This window comes from Gymnoscopelus microlampas, assembly GCF_963454915.1.
Source record: "Gymnoscopelus microlampas genome assembly, chromosome: 5".
Classification (NCBI taxonomy): Eukaryota; Metazoa; Chordata; class Actinopteri; order Myctophiformes; family Myctophidae; genus Gymnoscopelus; species Gymnoscopelus microlampas.
The window spans coordinates 10,738,651-10,758,306 of NC_139942.1; the positions used below are offsets into that span (position 1 = coordinate 10,738,651).

Sequence of the window (19,656 nt, forward strand, 5' to 3'; positions counted from 1 at the left end):
ATTGTGTGTTAGTATAATAAAACCATCAAAGACACAGGTCTGAGTTGTGTCCGCTAACTCATCAAATTGGTTCTGGGTTAAAAAGGTGAGCAGGGAAAAGACAGACAAGGAGATTATTTACTTAAGTAAAAGTAGCAAATAATACTACAATCTAAAACACTGTTACAAGTAAGAGTCCTGTATTCAAAATGTTATGTAAAAGTACAAAAGTACATTCATGAGAACGCTCATAATTTACCACAGGTTAATTTAATTATAACAATGTTACACCAATAAGTCCTGTGAAGAGCTCTTATTATCCAGGTAAATCAACCAATAAGTGAGGAGAACAAGGATCAGATCCTAGATCTTTAGGTCACATACTGCCACCGTGTGTCAGTATGGTGTAACTACAGTCATCTCAGCAGTCATCAACCTCCCTAGATTTATGGAACACATAATGCCACCGGTTTCTAAAAGTGAGGTCCAGGGACCACCAGGGGACCCTTATGGGTCCATTTGTACACTCTCAGAGTTTTTTGGGGGGGACTCCCCAAGCGGCGGATGATGCCTACAGAAATTGATTTGATGACCCATCTTTAATAATAATATATTATAAGTTAATATCTCTGTACGATTGCATGCCCTGAACATGCTGAATTTTGGGAGTATGATACCAAATCCATGAAAGCCAGGAGACTCCTGCAGGATCCAGCCCTGATCACAGTGGTATAACAGTTGATTACCCAGCAGAGCAAAAATGGAAAAGATAAGAAACTCAACCCAAAATTCACATGGGAACGTCATTTCACTGACCTGCAGTCTTAAAAATCGGTCATTTTCAATTATATTCGATAACTGTTATTATATTTTGCATACAATATTATGCATATAATGTACAGTATGTAAAGTTATAACTAGTCAGAACTGTTATATCCACAAGAAGATGCTTGTTCTCTGACTTTGGACAGGTGGAAATCTACTGCAGACTGACACATTATTTTACCTGGGTTACACCTTCTGATAGTTCTACTTGAATGTTGTTAGACATGAAATAAGGACTCATGTAGCCAGACTAGTATATTAATCCCTCAAGTGTTTCAGTAAAGTGAGTGTCAACAATACAGCTATAGTGACAGCACACTAGAGCACGGATATAAGCTCCAGGAAGGTTGAAAAGGCAAGAATAAAGATACAAGGATTCGATAGTGATGTCACTGTCATGCAGAAGTGTTCGAGATGTGTATCAAAGACATGTTTCATAAAATACCTCCACCAGATGGACTGACATTGTAGCAGTCTGCTCTTGATGGTGTACGATTAAAGAGAGAAATGTGTAAGCTCCAAGACGTATGTTGTGTCTAGTCCAGTTGACCTGCTATACAAAACTAAATGAGCTCTGATGCTCTAGAACTATGAAATACAATGACTTATTGTCCTGTACTCGTTATCTGATGCTGCTGTATTCGTTTTCTCAATCACAAGCTTAGACATCACAAGCAAAACTGTTGGGTTCATATATGAAAATGATATTTTGTAGTGTCTGAATATAGATTTAACATGTCAGTAGAGACAGGTTTGGTTCCAAAGAGTGGGGGAGTGGTTAGGGATGGAGTTAACCAACTATTTTTCACACCCATTTACCTGTAGGCCCGTTCAAAGTTTACACAGGCTACCAGAGGTGTTAAAAACGTTATAAACTTAGAGAGCCTGTCTCGCTTCTATTCTAAATTTAAGGTTTAACAGCATTCAAATAAGCATATCTTCTATTTTAATGTATTACACATCATTTCAGACATTGCCATTGTCATAATCTGACCTAGAAAAACTCATTAGCTTTCATTTTTATTCAAAATCTACATTTCTTTCATTTTTATTCTCAGTGTGTAGAAATGGCGTCCGCCAGCAGTCTTCATTCAGAAGAGCAGTTCCTGTGTTCTATCTGTCTGGATGTGTTCACTGATCCAATCACCACTTCATGTGGACACAACTACTGCAAAGCCTGTATCACAAACTACTGGGACACTACTGATGTGTGTCAGTGTCCTCTTTGTAAAGAAATCTTCTATAAGAGACCAAAAGTATCTGTTAATAAAGTTTTCTCTGAAATGGCTGATCAGTTCAGGCAGTCAGAGCAGCTCAAAAAAACTTCCAGCACAAACCAAGAACCTGCTCAACCAGATGAAGTCTGCTGTGAAGAACCTTCTACACCAGAAGAAGTCTTCTGTGACATCTGTACAGAGACCAAGGCCATTAAGACCTGTCTGGTGTGTCAGACGTCCTACTGTGAGACTGACCTGATGCCTCATCAGAGAGTCACAAAGTTACAACAACACAAACTTATCAACGCTGTAAAGAACCTAGAAGACATTATGTGTAAGAAACATGACAGACCTCTGGAGCTGTTCTGTAAGACTGACCACATGTGTGTTTGTCAGTTCTGCATTTTGTTAGACCACAAGTCACATCAAACTGTATCTCTGGAAGAAGAATGTGATAGAAAGAAGGCTGAGCTGGGAAAGACAGAGGCTGAAGTTCAGCAGATGATCCAGGAGAGAGAAGTGAAGGTTCAGGAGGTCAAACACTCAGTAGATCTCAGCAGGAAAGATGCAGACAGAGAGATAGCAGACAGTGTGCAGGTCTTCACTGCTATGATCAGCTGTATAGAGAGAAGCCAGGCTGAGCTCATTGATGTGATTGAAGGGAAGCAGAAAACAACAGAGAAACAGGCTGAAGGCTTCATTAAAGAGCTGCAACAGGAAATCACTGAGTTAAAGAAGAGAAGCTCTGAGCTGAAGCAGCTCTCACACACTGAAGACCACATCCATCTCCTCCAGAACTTCACATCCATCAACACCCCTCCACCCACCAAGGACTGGACAAAGGTCAATGTCCATCAGTCTTCATATGTGGAGACTGTGTGGACAGCTGTGGCTCAGCTGGAGAATACACTCAGTCAGGAGATGGAGAAGCTGTGTGATGAGTTGAGGAGGATCCAGCAATATGCAGTGGATGTAACTCTGGATCCTGATACAGCACACTGCAACCTCATCCTGTCTGAGGATGGAAAACAAGTGCATGATGGAAACATAAATAAAAATCTCCCAGACAACACAATGAGATTGACCGTTTGGCTTTCAGTCTTAGGAAAACAAGGCTTCTCCTCAGGAAGGTTTTACTATGAGGTTCAGGTTAAAGATAAGAATGAGTGGCATTTAGGAGTGGCCAGAGAGTCCATCAACAGGAAGGAACGGGTCAAATGGAGCCCCGACAATGGTTACTGTATTATACGTATGCTAAAAGGAAATGAGTACCATGCTCATTCTAACCCTGATGTCTCAATCCCTGTAAAAGAGAAGCTCCAGAAAGTGGGAGTGTTTGTGGATTATGAGGAGGGTCTGGTCTCCTTTTATGATGTGAAGACCAGAGTTCATCTCTACTCTTTCACTGGATGTACCTTCACTGAGAAAATATATCCATTCTTTAATACAGGGACATACGATAATGGTAAAAACTCTGCTCCTCTGATCATCTCTCCTGTCAATCACATAGATTAGACTAATTTAATCTTCATCTTCACATCAAAATATTTAAGGAAGACAACAAGTGTGTATATACAAGGGTTAATTTAACTGCCATTGCAAATCACGCCATTTAAATGTTATTCATAACAGATGTATTCTATTGAAACACTAGAATACATCTTCACACAACAGTTATTTGCAAATAGCACATCTACAAGCTCACATCGCGACATGCTGTGAGCTTGTAGATCTGCTATTTTTGGTCAAAGGAATTTGAAAAAAGATTTGAATGTTTTTGAGAAGTTCTTTTGCCTATAATTACATGGCCAAAATAAGAACACCAGTTAAAGTGGTTAAAATGTATTTCCTGTATGTGATACTGTTGATATCTAGTCTACATTTATTTCTTGGTACAATAACTTGATTGTATTTGATTTTATATAATTCAAGTTTAAGTCAAACTCAACATTCTAGTTCCTTAATGAGCAGGAATAATTTGTAAGAGTATAACAATATTTTGTACTTGAATGTAACCACTATAGAAGAGTTAATTGAAAAAAAGGAATGCAATGATTGTGATCTTAATGATTAGTTATTTTATGTAGCTACATGCTATCATTATATACAAGATGAAAATGTGATTCTTTGATAGAGAAGACACTCATTGTTTATGTGCAAATGTATGCCTGTGAACTGCTTGAATTTAACTCACTTAGTTGCAAAAAAATAAAATATAAAGAATCATACTCATTGATTTCATTTATTCTTAGTGTGTAGTATGTACATTTTTATGAAATGTGGTCTAAACGTTCTCAGTGAGAAATACTAAATATGTTTAAAAAAAAAAATATATATATATATATATATATATATATATATATGGTCATCAAACTGGTCCAGGGTTTAAAAGGTGAGCAGGTAAAAGACACACACATTAGTACTGGTGATTATTTAAAGTAGCAATACCATAATGTAGAAACACTGTTACAAGTAAAGTCCTACATTACATTTTTTTGTAGTAAAACTATTCTTTTGAGAACATTCATAATAACCACAGGTTCATTTAATTATAATAATGTTACATACATAAGTCCTGTGAAGAGCTCTAAAGTATCAGGTAAACTGACCTACAGCTCAGAGCCATGTTATTAACAGATCCTAGATCTGTTAATAACAGCAACATTACAAATCAACCAATAAGTGATGAGAACAAGGATCAGATCCTAGATCTTTAGGTCACATACTGCCACCGTGTGTCAGTATGGTGTAACTACAGTCATCTCAGCAGTCTTCAACCTCCATAGAGTTTTAAGTCACATAATGCCACTGGTTTCTCAACGTCAGGTCCAAATGGATCCGTTAGATAACAGACACTCAAACAGAAGCTGTTCTGTCAACTGACTGCACACTATGGAAGTATTATCCATCCATCCATCCATCCATCCAGTCTTGTTGTTCACACAATTTTCAAATCCTTCCTCCCATCAACTGCTCTGCAGTGAACATTGACCTCCCAAGCTTTTTGGAGAAAATGCATTTTTTGTTCATTACTGTTGAAATGATTATGTTGCCCTCTCTACTATAATAATCATTACATTTGTAGTCATGGATAACATTTTGTACCATGTACTGATAAGAGCACCACAGTTACACAGTCATCTATAAGTATCATTTAATCACAGTAATCATAACCATGTGTTGCTGCCCTGCATACCAGCCAGCATAAAGGGCAGTGAGTAAGTAGGCTAATCATAACAAGATTAGCCTGGCCAGATTGTATGATATACATATATTATGACACTGTGTGTTTGGTCTGTGAAGCTACAGTCTATCTCCATGCCTAAACTCTGTAGTATGATAGTGTTCCATTTCAAAAAGTAACTGATCTACAAGCTTTTTATGATTATTTTTATAAAATGTATACCACTTGAATTTTTTTAACTTTTGAATAGGCCTACTTAGTATTTTAAAAGCAAGTACTCCAGTACTTTAACTGAAGTACAAATTTGACTGAGCATCTTTCACTTGTAGTTGAGTAATATTTGACCAGGAGTATCTATACTTTGACTGAAGTACAGGAGTTGAGTACTTTGTCCCCCACTGTCACATACAGCAGTATGGCTGATCACTCAACAACATTCTTAGTTTAACTAGAGTTATAAAACAATATCTGAAGGACTTTGATCAAAAATGTGATTGATGTTAACTCACTGAAAAACCGACGGTCAAATGTTTAAAGTGGTATGAAAGTATATTATATCCACCTGATAGACAATAATTAAATACAAATAGAATATACATGTAATGTTATGAATGTACATGTTGTATTCTGCACCTTTGAACCTGCTCACAGTATAAAATGACTGCAGTGAAGCAATGCTGACTGACATCTACTGAAAATGATGTATCACACACACACACACACACACACACACACACACACACACACACACACACACACACACACACACACACACACACACACACACACACACACACACACACACACACACACACACACACACACACACACACACACACCTATAGCAGTGTGACAACTGAGAATATGTTGTGTATAAAAAAAACTCACATCAACAAGAGTTTATCACAGATAAAAGATTTTAACACAGAAGACTTAAGGACATAGACAGGTTAGGGGCACGGTGGCGCAGTCGGTAGCGCTGTCGCCTCACAGTTAGAAGGTCCTGTTCGATTCCTGCCGGGGACGCTGTGGGCACTGCGGGTGTGTCTTCTCCGCATCATCAGCGCCCATACCCTTGGTGGGGTTGGCGAAAGGGCCTCTGTGTGTGGAGTTTGCATGTTCTCCCCGTGTCTCCAAGGGTAGTTAATACCCTCACAAAAACATGTAGTAATCCTGGTCACTATACCGCCAGCCAGACAGCCGGGGCACCTGATGGAGGGGAAGGGAACTGGTTGGAATAACGTGTTCCTTCCACGCGCTACGTCCTACCAGGGAAACTCCACCCTGTCAGGTGACAAGAAGGTCAGTTGGCTCTCATGCATTGAAGGAAGCATGAGCTCGGCCCTGGCCTCCCTAGGCTGGTGGGGACTGGTGTAGCGCCCAGGATCACTTAGGAAATTGGCACCGGGTGAAAAAAAATGGGTTACAAAAATCACAGGATAGAAATTTTATAAAAAAGGGGGGGAAAGGACAGACAGGTGAGTACGGTATAGATAGGATTTTCAGCACAAATGATTACCATTCATCATATGAATGAAGTGTTTCAATGAATTAACATTAAGAGTCTAAAGTGCCATCCACACCAATAATAATAGTTACAATATAATGATAATGATGTGAGCACTAAGCACACACACACACACACACACACACACTGATAAACTATAATGTTCTGTAAACATAATGAACTTGATGCCTTGTAAATTCAGATGGATTTTGATTGGCTGTCAGTGTTTACTGTTCATCAAATATCCAGAAGGGGATTCTAACAATATCACCACTGTCGTTATAGCTGTGGTGAGAACTCTGCTATTCACTTGAGTTAAAATGACTTTTAAAACAATATATTTATAGTTATGGGCCAGGCTTCCAGCATGGACCCATATTGTTATTGGCATTATTCCGTTTCTTCTTCTTCTGCCACTTTTGGCAGTTCTGGCTGAACCGTGCAGTCGCTTTTTATGAAACTCGGCCATATGATAGATGGTCATGAAAAATGATCAAGAAATAATTCTCACAATCTTTCGTCAAAAGGTGGCGCTATAGCACTCAATTGAAAAATGCCAACTTTGATCAGGTACAACTCATGCCCTGTTTCACCTACAGCCATGAAACTTCGATGCACACATGCGTCTCCTCATGCTGAACAACTTTCACACTCTGACTTTTGACCTCTGACCTTTAGATCTCCCACCATTTTGAATTATATGAAAAACAGTTAAAACCTATCTCCTCCTGGGATTTTTGAGTAATCTGCACGAAACTTTTTACACATGAACTTTGGACCTATACCAAAAAACGTTTGCAAAATATCTTCCATAAGTGAAAAAATGAAGCTTTAATGAGCCAATGAATATTGCAGTTTTATGACAATTATTCATCTGCCCCTAACTCATACATGCAGACTTACCATTCTTTGAAACTTTGCAGAAATGTAAAGGGCCATTCCAAATATCACTGAAACCAATCTTACTCCAATTGGTCAAACGGGGGCGCTATAGCAATTTTTTGAAAATTGAAACTTTAAACAGGCAAAAGTCATGCCTCGTTTGGCCGACAGCCATTAGACCTGCTTACACATGTGCCTTGACTAATGAGGAACACATCTATCACGTTGACCAGTAAGCACCGCCCTTAGGTTGTCCGCAATCTTGAGCAGTTTGAAAAACACTTAAACCCAGGATTTTTCAGCTATTTGCGTGAAACTGTATGATCAGTGTGATCTCTTTTTTCAGAGGTTTGTCTCTTGGTCCAATAGCGTCCCGCTTAAGTGTATGTCTCACAACCTCAAGGTCACAGGTTCAAGCCTCACTTGGTGCAGACTTCATCTAAGTTGCATTTCACACAACATGACTATCAATGAATACATTTGCAATTGTTAAAGATAACATGAAATACTTAATTGAGTGTTTTTTACATACTTCATTGTGAAAATAGCTGATCTACAATACTTTCACTAGTTTTGGTTCTGAGGAGATGTACAATTTCTTCATTGGTAAATGGTTTGTGAACGAGTGATCTTTGTGTTAGTGAAACAGGGGCTTGGGTCATGACAGAAGGCAAGAGTTTGTGATCCTCAACAGACGATATCAGCCTGGACAAAGCTATAGCACTATAGGTAGTGTTGCAGCTATCTAAGAGTGCCTCATGATCGCAAGGTTGCCGGTTCAAGCCTCACTTGATGCAGACTCATTTAAGTTGAATTGCAAAAAACATGACTCAATCTATTCCGTTTCCATGGCTCTCTCTCTCTCTTCAATCTATTCCGTTTCTATCTTCAATCTATTCCGTTTCCATGGCTCTCTCTCTCTCTTCAATCTATTCCGTTTCTATCTTCAATCTATTCCGTTTCAATGTCTCTGTCTCTTCAATCTATTCCGTTTCTATCTTCAATCGATTCCGTTTCCATGTTTCTGTCTCTTCAATCTATTCTCTCTCTCTCTCTCTCTCTCTCTCTCTCTCTCTCTCTCTCTCTCTCTCTCTCTCTCTCTCTCTCTCTCTCTCTCTCTCTCTCTCTCTCTCTCTCTCTCTCTCTCTCTCTCTCTCTCTCTCTCTCTCTCTCTCTCTCTCTCTCTCTCTCTCTCTCTCTCTCTCTCTCTCTCTCTCTCTCTGAGGGTCGGCCATAGCTGAGTGGTTAGGGAGCCAGAGGCTCTGGTTGACCCAGGTACGATTCCAGGCCAGGTCAGCAAATGTGTCGATGAAACGAAATTTGTCCCTGAGCAAGACTCTTAACCCCTAATTGCTCACAGGCCCTCATTGGAAACAAGACCGCAAGGACTTTCATGAACTGACCTGTTAAAGGAATTATCATTTCTCTTTCTCTCTCCTGGCCCCATATTATCGCTGCTTGCAGCTATATTTGTAGTTATTCTTTGAGTGTCTGCACTGTCTGTCAATACAAAATATGTGCTATATAGGAAATACGCTATAATGTAAGGTTTAATGTAATCATTAAAGAACAATATTTGATCATTAAAATCATGTCAACTTTATTTCCAGTTGTGTAGAAATGGCGTCCGCCAGCATTCTCCATTCTGAAGAGAAGTTCCTGTGTGTTCTATCTCTCTGGTTGTGTTCACTGATCCAATCACCACTCCATGTGGACACCAACTACTGCAACACCTGTATCACACATCACTGGGACAGTACTGATGTGTGTAAGTGTCCAATATGTAACAAAACCTTCTATAGGAGACCAGAATTATCTGTTAATAAAGTTATTTCTGTCAAAGCAGCTGAAACAAACTTCCAGCACAAACAAAGAACCTGCTAAACCACATGAAGTCTCCTGTAGGCTGCGACGTCTGTACTAACATCAAACTCAAAGCCCTGAAGACCTGAAGGAAAGAAGGTTGAGCTGGGGAAGACAGGCTGAAGTTCAGCAGATGATCCAGGAGAGACAAGTGGTGATTCAGGAGGCCAAAGACTCAGTAGAGCACAGCAAGAAAGATGCAGACAGAGAGGTAGCAGACAGTGTGTATTTCCTTATTTAGGATCTTATACCGGAGAGATAGGCCGAGTTATTATTCTAGGAGTTGATACATGCTTATGAAGGTTAATACTGCTTATTTGGAGTTATAAACTGAAGTTATAATCCGAAGGTACAAATATATCCAAATTATAAAAGCCACAGCAGAGCAGTGGACTTTACACATATCACCTGAGTGATTGATTAGGTCAGATAAGGAGCTGGGGTACAGTGGCCACTGTTTAGAACAGTGCTAAAACCTGTGTTTCCACATGTACAGATAAGTCACATGATTAATCAACAGAAGTTTACATCCATATGGGTAGACCAAACCCATAGAAATAGAGTGGATGCTCACTAAACAGGACAAAGTGTTCTACACATGCACCAGTGTTACTAGTTACCAGGGTGTTATTGCTGCGTTTGTCATTTTTTCCATTGCGAGCTCCGAGACTGACGGTAAGAATTGAGAGCGTGTTTACATGACGATAAATGTATATATTTCTGATATGTTTTATAGTTTTGTGTGTAGATTTCATGTCAGTAATTTGTCGTTGTGTTGTTGTTGGTTGTTTCATTTTCTAGGTTTATAACCTACTGGCCTACTGGCCTAAAAGTGTTAGAGTGTGTTTGTATTGTGTGTTAGTATAATAAAACCACCAAAGACACAGGTCTGAGTTGTGTCCGCTAACTCATCAAATTGGTTCTGGGTTTAAAAAGGTGAGCAGGGAAAAGACAGACAAGTAGATTATTTACTTAAGTAAAAGTAGCAAATAATACTACAATCTAAAAACACTGTTACAAGTAAGAGTCCTATATTAAAAATGTTATGTAAAAGTACATTCATGAGAACGCTCATAATTTACCACAGGTTAATTTAATTATAACAATGTTACACCAATAAGTCCTGTGAAGAGCTCTTATTATCCAGGTAAATCAACCAATAAGTGAGGAGAACAAGGATCAGATCCTAGATCTTTAGGTCACATACTGCCACCGTGTGTCAGTATGGTGTAACTACAGTCATCTCAGCAGTCATCAACCTCCCTAGATTTATGGAACACATAATGCCACCGGTTTCTAAAAGTGAGGTCCAGGGACCACAAGGGGACCCTTATGGGTCCATTTGTACACTCTCAGAGTTTTTTGGGGGGGACTCCCCAAGCGGCGGATGATGCCTACAGAAATTGATTTGATGACTGAAGCAATGTAAGACCCATCTTTAATAATAATATATTATAAGTTAATATCTCTGTAAGATTGCATGCCCTGAACATGCTGAATTTTGGGAGTTTGATACCAAATCCATGAAAGCCAGGAGACTCCTGCAGGATCCAGCCCTGATCACAGTGGTATAACAGTTGATTACCCAGCAGAGCAAAAATGGAAAAGATAAGAAACTCAACCCAAAATTCACATGGGAACGTCATTTCACTGACCTGCAGTCTTAAAAATCGGTCATTTTCAATTATATTCGATAACTGTTATTATATTTTGCATACAATATTATGCATATAATGTACACTATGTAAAGTTATAACTAGTCAGAACTGTTATATCCACAAGAAGATGCTTGTTCTCAGAGTTTAACTGACTTTGGACAGGTGGAAATCTACTGCAGAGTGACACATTATTTTACCTGGGTTACACCTTCTGATAGTTCTACTTGAATGTTGTTAGACATGAAATAAGGACTCATGTAGCCAGACTAGTATATTAATCCCTCAAGTGTTTCAGTAAAGTGAGTGTCAAAAATACAGCTATAGTGACAGCACACTAGAGCACGGATATAAGCTCCAGGAAGGTTGAAAAGGCAAGAATAAAGATACAAGGATTCGATAGTGATGTCACTGTCATGCAGAAGTGTTCGAGATGTGTATCAAAGACATGTTTCATAAAATACCTCCACCAGATGGACTGACATTGTAGCAGTCTTCTCTTGATGGTGTACGATTAAAGAGAGAAATGTGTAAGCTCCAAGACGTATGTTGTGTCTAGTCCAGTTGACCTGCTATACAAAACTAAATGAGCTCTGATGCTCTAGAACTATGAAATACAATGACTTATTGTCCTGTACTCGTTATCTGATGCTGCTGTATTCGTTTTCTCAATCACAAGCTTAGACATCACAAGCAAAACTGTTGGGTTCATATATGAAAATTATATTTTGTGGTGTCTGAATATAGATTTAACATGTCAGTAGAGACAGGTTTGGTTCCAGAGAGTGGGGGAGTGGTTAGGGATGGAGTTAACCAACTATTTTTCACACCCATTTACCTGTAGGCCCGTTCAAAGTTTACACAGGCTACCAGAGGTGTTAAAAACGTTATAAACTTAGAGAGCCTGTGTCTCGCTTCTGTTCTAAATTTCAGGTTTAACAGCATTCAAATAAGCATATCTTCTATTTTAATGTATTACACATAATTTCAGACATTGACATTGTCATAATCTGACCTAGAAAAACTCATTAGCTTTCATTTTTATTCAAAATCTACTTTTCTTTCATTTTTATTCTCAGTGTGTAGAAATGGCGTCCGCCAGCAGTCTTCATTCAGAAGAGCAGTTCCTGTGTTCTATCTGTCTGGATGTGTTCACTGATCCAATCACCACTTCATGTGGACACAACTACTGCAAAACCTGTATCACAAACTACTGGGATGGTACTGATGTGTGTCAGTGTCCTCTTTGTAAAGAAATCTTCTATAAGAGACCAAAATTATCTGTTAATAAAGTTTTCTCTGAAATGGCTGATCAGTTCAGGAAGTCAAAGCAGCTCAAAAAAACTTCCAGCACAAACCAAGAACCTGCTCAAGATGAAGGCTCCTGTGAAGAACCTTCTAAACCAGAAGAAGTCTTCTGTGACATCTGTACTGAGACCAAGGCCATTAAGACCTGCCTGGTGTGTCAGACGTCCTACTGTGAGACTGACCTGATGCCTCATCAGAGAGTCACAAAGTTACAACAACACAAACTTATCAACGCTGTAAAGAACCTAGAAGACATTATGTGTAAGAAACATGACAGACATCTGGAGCTGTTCTGTAAGACTGACCACATGTGTGTTTGTCAGTTCTGCACTGAGTCAGACCACAAGTCACATCAAACTGTATCTCTGGCAGAAGAATGTGATGGAAAGAAGGCTGAGCTGGGAAAGACAGAGGCTGAAGTTCAGCAGATGATCCAGGAGAGACAAGTGAAAATTCAGGAAGTCAAACATTCAGTAGATCTCAGCAAGAAAGATGCAGACAGAGAGATAGCAGACAGTGGGCAGGTATTTACTGCTATGATCAGATGTATTGAGAGAAGCCAGGCTGAGCTCATTGATGTGATTGAAAAGAAGCAGAAAACAACAGAGAAACAGGCTGAAGGCTTCATTAAAGAGCTGGAACAGGAAATCACTGAGTTAAAGAAGAGAAGCTCTGAGCTGAAGCAGCTCTCACACACTGAAGACCACCTCCACCTCCTCCAGAACTTCACATCCATCAACACCCCTCCACCCACCAAGGACTGGACAGAGGTCAATGTTCATCTGTCTTCATATGTGGAGACTGTGTGGACAGCTGTGGCTCAGCTTGAGAAGACACTCAGTCAAGAGATGGAGAAGACGCTGTGTGATGAGCTGAGGAGGATCCAGCAATATGCAGTGGATGTAACTCTGGACCCTGATACAGCACATCCTAATCTCATCCTGTCTGAGGATGGAAAACAAGTGCATGATGGAAACATAAAGAAAGATCTCCCAGACAACACAACAAGATTGACCTTTTGGCTTTCAGTCTTAGGAAAACAAAGCTTCTACTCAGGAAGGTTTTACTATGAGGTTCAGGTTAAAGATAAGACTCAGTGGCATTTAGGAGTGGCCAGAGAGTCCATTGACAGGAAGGGAAGCGTCAAATGGAGCCCCGACAATGGTTACTATATTATACGTATGCTAAAAGGAAATGAGTACCATGCTCATTCTGACCCTAATGTCTCCATTCCTGTAAGGGAGAAGGTCCAGAAAGTGGGAGTGTTTGTGGATTATGAGGAGGGTCTGGTCTCCTTTTATGATGTGGAGACCAGAGTTCATCTCTACTCTTTCACTGGATGCACCTTCACTGAGAAAATGTTTCCATTCTTTAATACAGAGAATCACGATAATGGTAAAAACTCTGCTCCTCTGATCATCTCTCCCGTCAATCACATAGATTAGACTAATTTAATCCTCATCTTCACATGAAAATGTAAATTTTAACCACATGAAACTTAGCGTCCCAATTCTCGGGGCGAACAGTCTGTGAAAGCCGATCTACAAGCTCACAATATGATATGTTGTGTTGTGAGATATTTTTGGAGGAAGGATGGAGGATTTTAAGGAAATACTTGCAGAACAAGTACGAGCCCTGGGGTACCCCGGTAGAAAAAAAATAAAATATTGTTTAAGTTGTTAAAGACAACAAGTGTGTATATAAAAGGGTCAATTTAACTGCCATTGCAAATCACACCATTTAAATGTTGTTCATAACAGATGTATTCTATTGAAACACTAGAATTTTCACACTAAAAGCCCTACTTTATACTTCAGTTATTTGCAAATAGCGCATCTACAAGCTCACCTCGCGACAGGCTGTGAGCTTGTAGATCTGCTATTTCTATGGAGAAAAATGTCAAAGGATTTTGAAAAAAGATTTGAAAGTTTTCGAGAAAGTTTTTTGCCTATGACGTGCCCAAAATAAGACCACCAGTTATAGTGGTTAAAATGTATTTCCTGTACGTGATACTGTTGATATCTTGTCTACAGTAATTTCTTGGTATAATAACTTGATTGTATTTGATCTTGTCAAGTTTAAGTCAAACTCAACATTTTAGTTCCTTAATGAGCAGGAATAATGTCTAACAGTAATAACAATATTTTGTACTTGAACGTAATTACTATAGAAGAGTAAATTGAAAATAGGAATGCAATGATTGTGATGTTAATGCTTAGCTATTTTATGTAGCTGCATACTATCATTATATACAAGATAAAAATGTGATTCTTTGATAGAAATCACTCATTGTAATTATGTGCAAATATATGCCTGTGAACTGCTTGAATTTAACTCAGTTGCAAAAATAAATACATTTAAAGAATGATACTCATTGATTTCATTTATGCTTAGTGTGTATAAATATTATCAACTTTTAACACTTTAATGAAATGTGGTCTAAACGTTCTCAGTGGTAAATACTAAATATGTTTTAAGATTCATATATATTAAAACAAATGAGGGCCTGTAACTATGCGAGTGTACAAATGGAACCAAATTAATGTTTACGGATCCATTTGGTTCCATTTGTACACTAACAGAGTTAGGGGGATGGTTACCATCAGTGATATTTGAGTTGAAATAAAGGTTTGAAATGAAATAAAATGTCACCAGTCATCCAGTTCCACCACGTCTCTGTTGGACATGATCTTCTTGGAGGTGAACAGCAGCAGCTGTAGAGGACTGACCAACGTCATTCCTTTAGCTGAGATGAGCCCTGGTTCTGATCTGAGGTCAGATTTAAACATCAACACAACCAGAGTTATTCCTTTAGCTGAAAAGGCCCAGGTTCTGATCTGGAATCAGATTTTTCATACAGAGACTAAGAAAAGAGCTACTGTATGCTTCAGCTGGAAAAGAAACTTGATCGAGAGATTGAGAAGTAGCTTTAGGATGAGCTGAGATGGATCATCCAGCAATATGCAGTGGATGTAACTCTGGATCCTGATACAGCACACTGCAACCTCATCCTGTCTGAGAATGGAAAACAAGTTAATATGGATATATATGAAGAAGAATCTCCCAGACAACAAAGAGAGATTGTTCAGTATTACACCAGTGTGTGACTGCTTATCAGTCGTAGGAAAGCAAGGCTTCTCCTCAGGAAGGTTTTACTATGAGGTTCAGGTTAAAGGGAAGAGATACTATTTAGGAGTGGCCAGGGAGTCTGTCAACAGGAAGGCAGGCATCACACCGAAAGGTTACTGGACGGACGAGCAATAGAAAGTAACGTGCTCTTGTCTCTTGATGACCCTGATGTCCTCCTCCCTGCAGCCAGTGGGAGTGTTTGTGGATTATGAGGAGGGTCTGGTCTTTTATGATGTGGAGACCAGAGTTCATCTCTACTCTTTCACTGGATGCACCTTCACTGACAAACTCTATCCGTTCTTTAATACAGATTCTACATCTGTCAATCACACAGATTAGACCAATTCAATCCTCGGCTTTAATTTAAGACAACTTAGACAAGTGTGTATATAAAAGGGTTGATTGACAGTGATAGAGAGAGACAGAAGAAAGGGGGAGAGAGAGAGTGATGATCTATTTCATGGCATTGAAACAGAACAGACAGATGCAAGTATTTCTTCGGGGTGATTTACGCTTTCTTGCATGCCAGTGTCACACACTGAAAATAGTAGATCTACAGGCTCACAATGTGCCGCAGTGTGACGCATTGAGTGCTTGTAGATCGTCTATTTTCAGCACAGGACGCATCACACCAACCCAAATAATCAGCCCTAAACAGAAGACAGAAGATAAAAGAACGTTCATGAACCTTCAGGAAAGCCAGCGTTGACCAGGATGTCCTTCAGTTGAACTTTGGCCTTCCAGGTCATCCTCAAGGTCGACATGTTGAGACGCTTCTGCTTTCTGAAGCGTTTCTGCTTTCTGTTTCTGTTTTCACCGTTTACCCTGAAATAACCATAACATAACCAAATATTAACCATAACATAACCAAATATTAACCATAACATAACCACAAATTAACCATAACATAACCACAAATTAACCATAACATAACCACAAATTAACCATAACATTAACATAACATAACAAATATTAACCCTGTAAATATAAACAAACCAAATATTAACCCTAAAACCATAAACAAACCAAATATTAACCCTAGAACCATAAATAACCAAATATTAACCCTGAACATCTCCAAGTACAACAGAAGCAGACTGTGGTTGTACTGGTCAGCTTCCAGTACAACAGTATCATATTTCAAATGGTGCATAATTAAGTATTCTACCATTAAGTTTTTAACAGTAGAGGGTTTAGTAAAATTCCATAAAAGCTTATCAAAGGTCTGGACTAATGGGTGTAGAGTGGCAACAGGATTTTGATCACGTTACTGACATTATTAAGACTGCATTAATACTATTAATATTAATAATAATAGTGCACCAGTAAATATAATGTAAAACCTTTGCAGGTTTTCATCGTGTTCCATCTGGTCAGTTCATGATGACGATCTGCACTGATCTGTTCTGGTGTACACTGAGAGAGAGAGAGAGAGAGAGAGAGAGAGAGAGAGAGAGAGAGAGCAGTAGTCCTATTTAATCATAAATGTATACATTAATAATTAATTATATTAATTAATAACAGATTATTGTTAATACTAACGAAGGCCAGTGGTCCATCATCGATGTTGCTGGAGGTCCAGGGGTTCCAGTTGACCTGGGGAGGAGACCAGGGCACCACGCCCGCTCCGCTCTGCCTCTGACTGGGCTCAAACGATGCCATATTTCCCCTGGATGAGAGACACTGGAACGCTGGGGTCCACAGGCTGGCAAAACATATTAAAAATACACAATTACAAACATCAATGCTTAAAACACACACATACAACCATCTTCCTCTGGATGAGACTCTAAACCTCCAGTTCAAAGAAAAACAAAATCGCATATAGATACAAACATCAGTCTACATATTGGGATCCACAGGTTGCACCAATATATTAACCATTTAAACCTCAGCATCCATATTCTGGGGAAACTTCGCAAAGATATTTAATTCAGAGTGAAAACAGAAAGGGAGTCTGTGGTCAAAAACACAGGTACAACCATCAGTCTACACACTGCATCCACAGGCTGCCCCAAGATACAAAAGAAACACACAGATATAACCATCTACATCCTAGAGTAGAGCACCACACATATCATTTATATTGATCATTTTATTTAAAAAATCTTGACGCCATCGGGATCAGCCTTTATGCTGCCAAAGTCTCCCAATAGTTTTTATCATCATTATTTATACTGCACTTGTCTGTTTTCACATAACTGCTATTAACTAGAATCATCCAGTAGGGAGAGCCCAAATACAAGTACTATGAGCTTTGTCGTCCTGCCTCTTCCAATACAGATGGACAGACAGGTACTTTACTGGGGGTCTAAGAGTTTTTTTTATTTTTTAATAGCAATCTTCATGCTCACATCGCACAACTCCCAATACATAGATTAAGTATTAATCTTCATCATCATCAAATCTTCACCATCATATGGTTATTATTATACAGATTTCTGGCTTTTCAGAGCACAGTGTTACTTGAGGTCAGGAGGAGATGAAGTTCTACCAGCTAAACTAGTTTTTTGTTTGTCAAGATAGCATCAATAGTTGTGGTTTTCATTAAGGTGAACAGGTATTCTGTGTTCATGAGAAAGTCTTGTGTAATGCAAGGTATGCTAATAGAACAATAGAAACAGATGCGTGCATGATGAGAGATTAGAGAAGAGGATGGCATGATTTAAAGGAATGCAAGTTCCACTACTAGTGGCACGAATGGAAAAATAAAGAGAGAAAAAAACACAACCAGGTGCTCAAAGGAGAAACAAGTTGCTAAAAGCATCGGCGGTGTTCCTGGATCTAACAGGATAAAAAGGAAAAACTTTCGCCCTGATGAAAGCTTGTTGTGGTCGAAACATGTTGCCATTTGCCTTGTTTTAATTAAGCCTATTTCCTCCTTTTATTATTAAATGCCCGGATCCTCTGTTTTTTCCAATGGAAAAATACACTCGAGTCAAAACAGATACTTACATGATGAGAGATTAGATAATGAAGGTCAAAGTTAGGAGCCCTTGCATCAAACTGGTTAAGTAACATTGCATTCCTTTAAATGCTTTCATACCTTCATTAATCTCTCATAATCTAATCACTCATCATGTACCTATCTGTAGGCTACAGATATGACATCAGACTGTTGAGCAAGGCATGAACACCGCCTGCCTGAGGTGGTTTTTAACCATGTGAAATATGTTTTTGTTTTTGTTTTAACCTTTCCATGCTGCACAAACTGGTTCTTGAAACAGCACCTTAAACCCTGTACCGGATGCTGCTTTTTTTCTACCTGCATAATGATACTAATGTTCTAAATATGTACATCTGTTGTCACATGTACTATCTGTATACTGTAGGTATATATCTTTATTTGTTCTATTTAACCTGTTTTCTATCTCTTTCCCTTTTGTCCTTTTCTCTCACTCAAGTGTGCACAAAAAACACAAACACATAAAATTTCACCGACTGCTTTACACCTATAAACTGTGATGTGACAAATAAAACTGATTCTGATGATTAATGAAGGGCATGACAGAATTTAAAGGACGGCAGTATCACAACTAGTTTGATGCAAGGGCTCCTATACTTTGATCAGAGCGAAGTGAGTAAACTCTTAAGTTGGAGGTCTGATGGTGGTTATTTTGGACTAGGGGTTTGTTTGATTGATTGATTGATTGATTGATTGAGCAAGGGAAGTACAGTTCAATACAAGGTCTGTTAAGAGGATTTTAAACAAAAGAATGCACAATGGCTTGTTTCCTTTGGGGTCTTTTGTACTCAATTCATCGAAACATTTTGTTTTGGGATGAGTTAAACTAATACATGATAAAAAACTATAATCGGTAATCAATCAACATAATTGATTAACAATCCCTATTTTGGGAATGTGATTATTAGTTTCTTAATAATGTTCAATTATCATTGTGACGACATGTTGATGTGAAGAGATGTGCATAATGTTGTTTATTATTGATGAAGTTGCACTGTGATAGTGAGAGCAGAGTCTTACAGGAGATGTGAAGGTAACTATAGTAACACAGTAATTATTATTATTAGTGTTAACTATATAACACCAATACTTTCAGGAGATTAGATAACTCATCTCCTGAACCACGGCCATGATCTGCTGCT

The 19,656-nt window shown here is 38.8% G+C and overlaps 3 protein-coding genes across 3 annotated transcripts in view; all 3 read left to right on the top strand.

Annotated features, from left to right (window-relative positions):
• The window catches only part of LOC311044901 (uncharacterized protein), a 28,598-nt gene extending 24,253 nt beyond the window's left edge, over positions 1-4,345 (top strand). The window contains exon 5 of the mRNA XM_084056711.1: positions 1,863-4,345. Coding sequence (XP_083912837.1) covers positions 1,863-3,536 — 1,674 coding nt within the window. The 3' untranslated portion in view covers positions 3,537-4,345. The remainder of the gene's footprint in view (positions 1-1,862) is intronic.
• Positions 4,346-6,147: 1,802 nt separating this feature from the next.
• Positions 6,148-19,656, top strand: part of LOC311044756 (zinc finger protein RFP-like) — a gene marked incomplete at its 3' end in the record, with an annotated part of 22,837 nt that continues 9,328 nt past the window's right edge. The window contains exon 1 of the mRNA XM_084056530.1: positions 6,148-6,154. The remainder of the gene's footprint in view (positions 6,155-19,656) is intronic.
• On the top strand, positions 12,200-13,865 carry LOC311044758 (zinc finger protein RFP-like; the record flags this gene model as incomplete). The annotated part of the gene is made up of 1 exon (XM_084056532.1): positions 12,200-13,865. The coding sequence occupies exon 1, from the start codon at positions 12,201-12,203 to the stop codon at positions 13,863-13,865; it is 1,665 nt and encodes a 554-aa protein (XP_083912658.1). The 5' UTR covers position 12,200.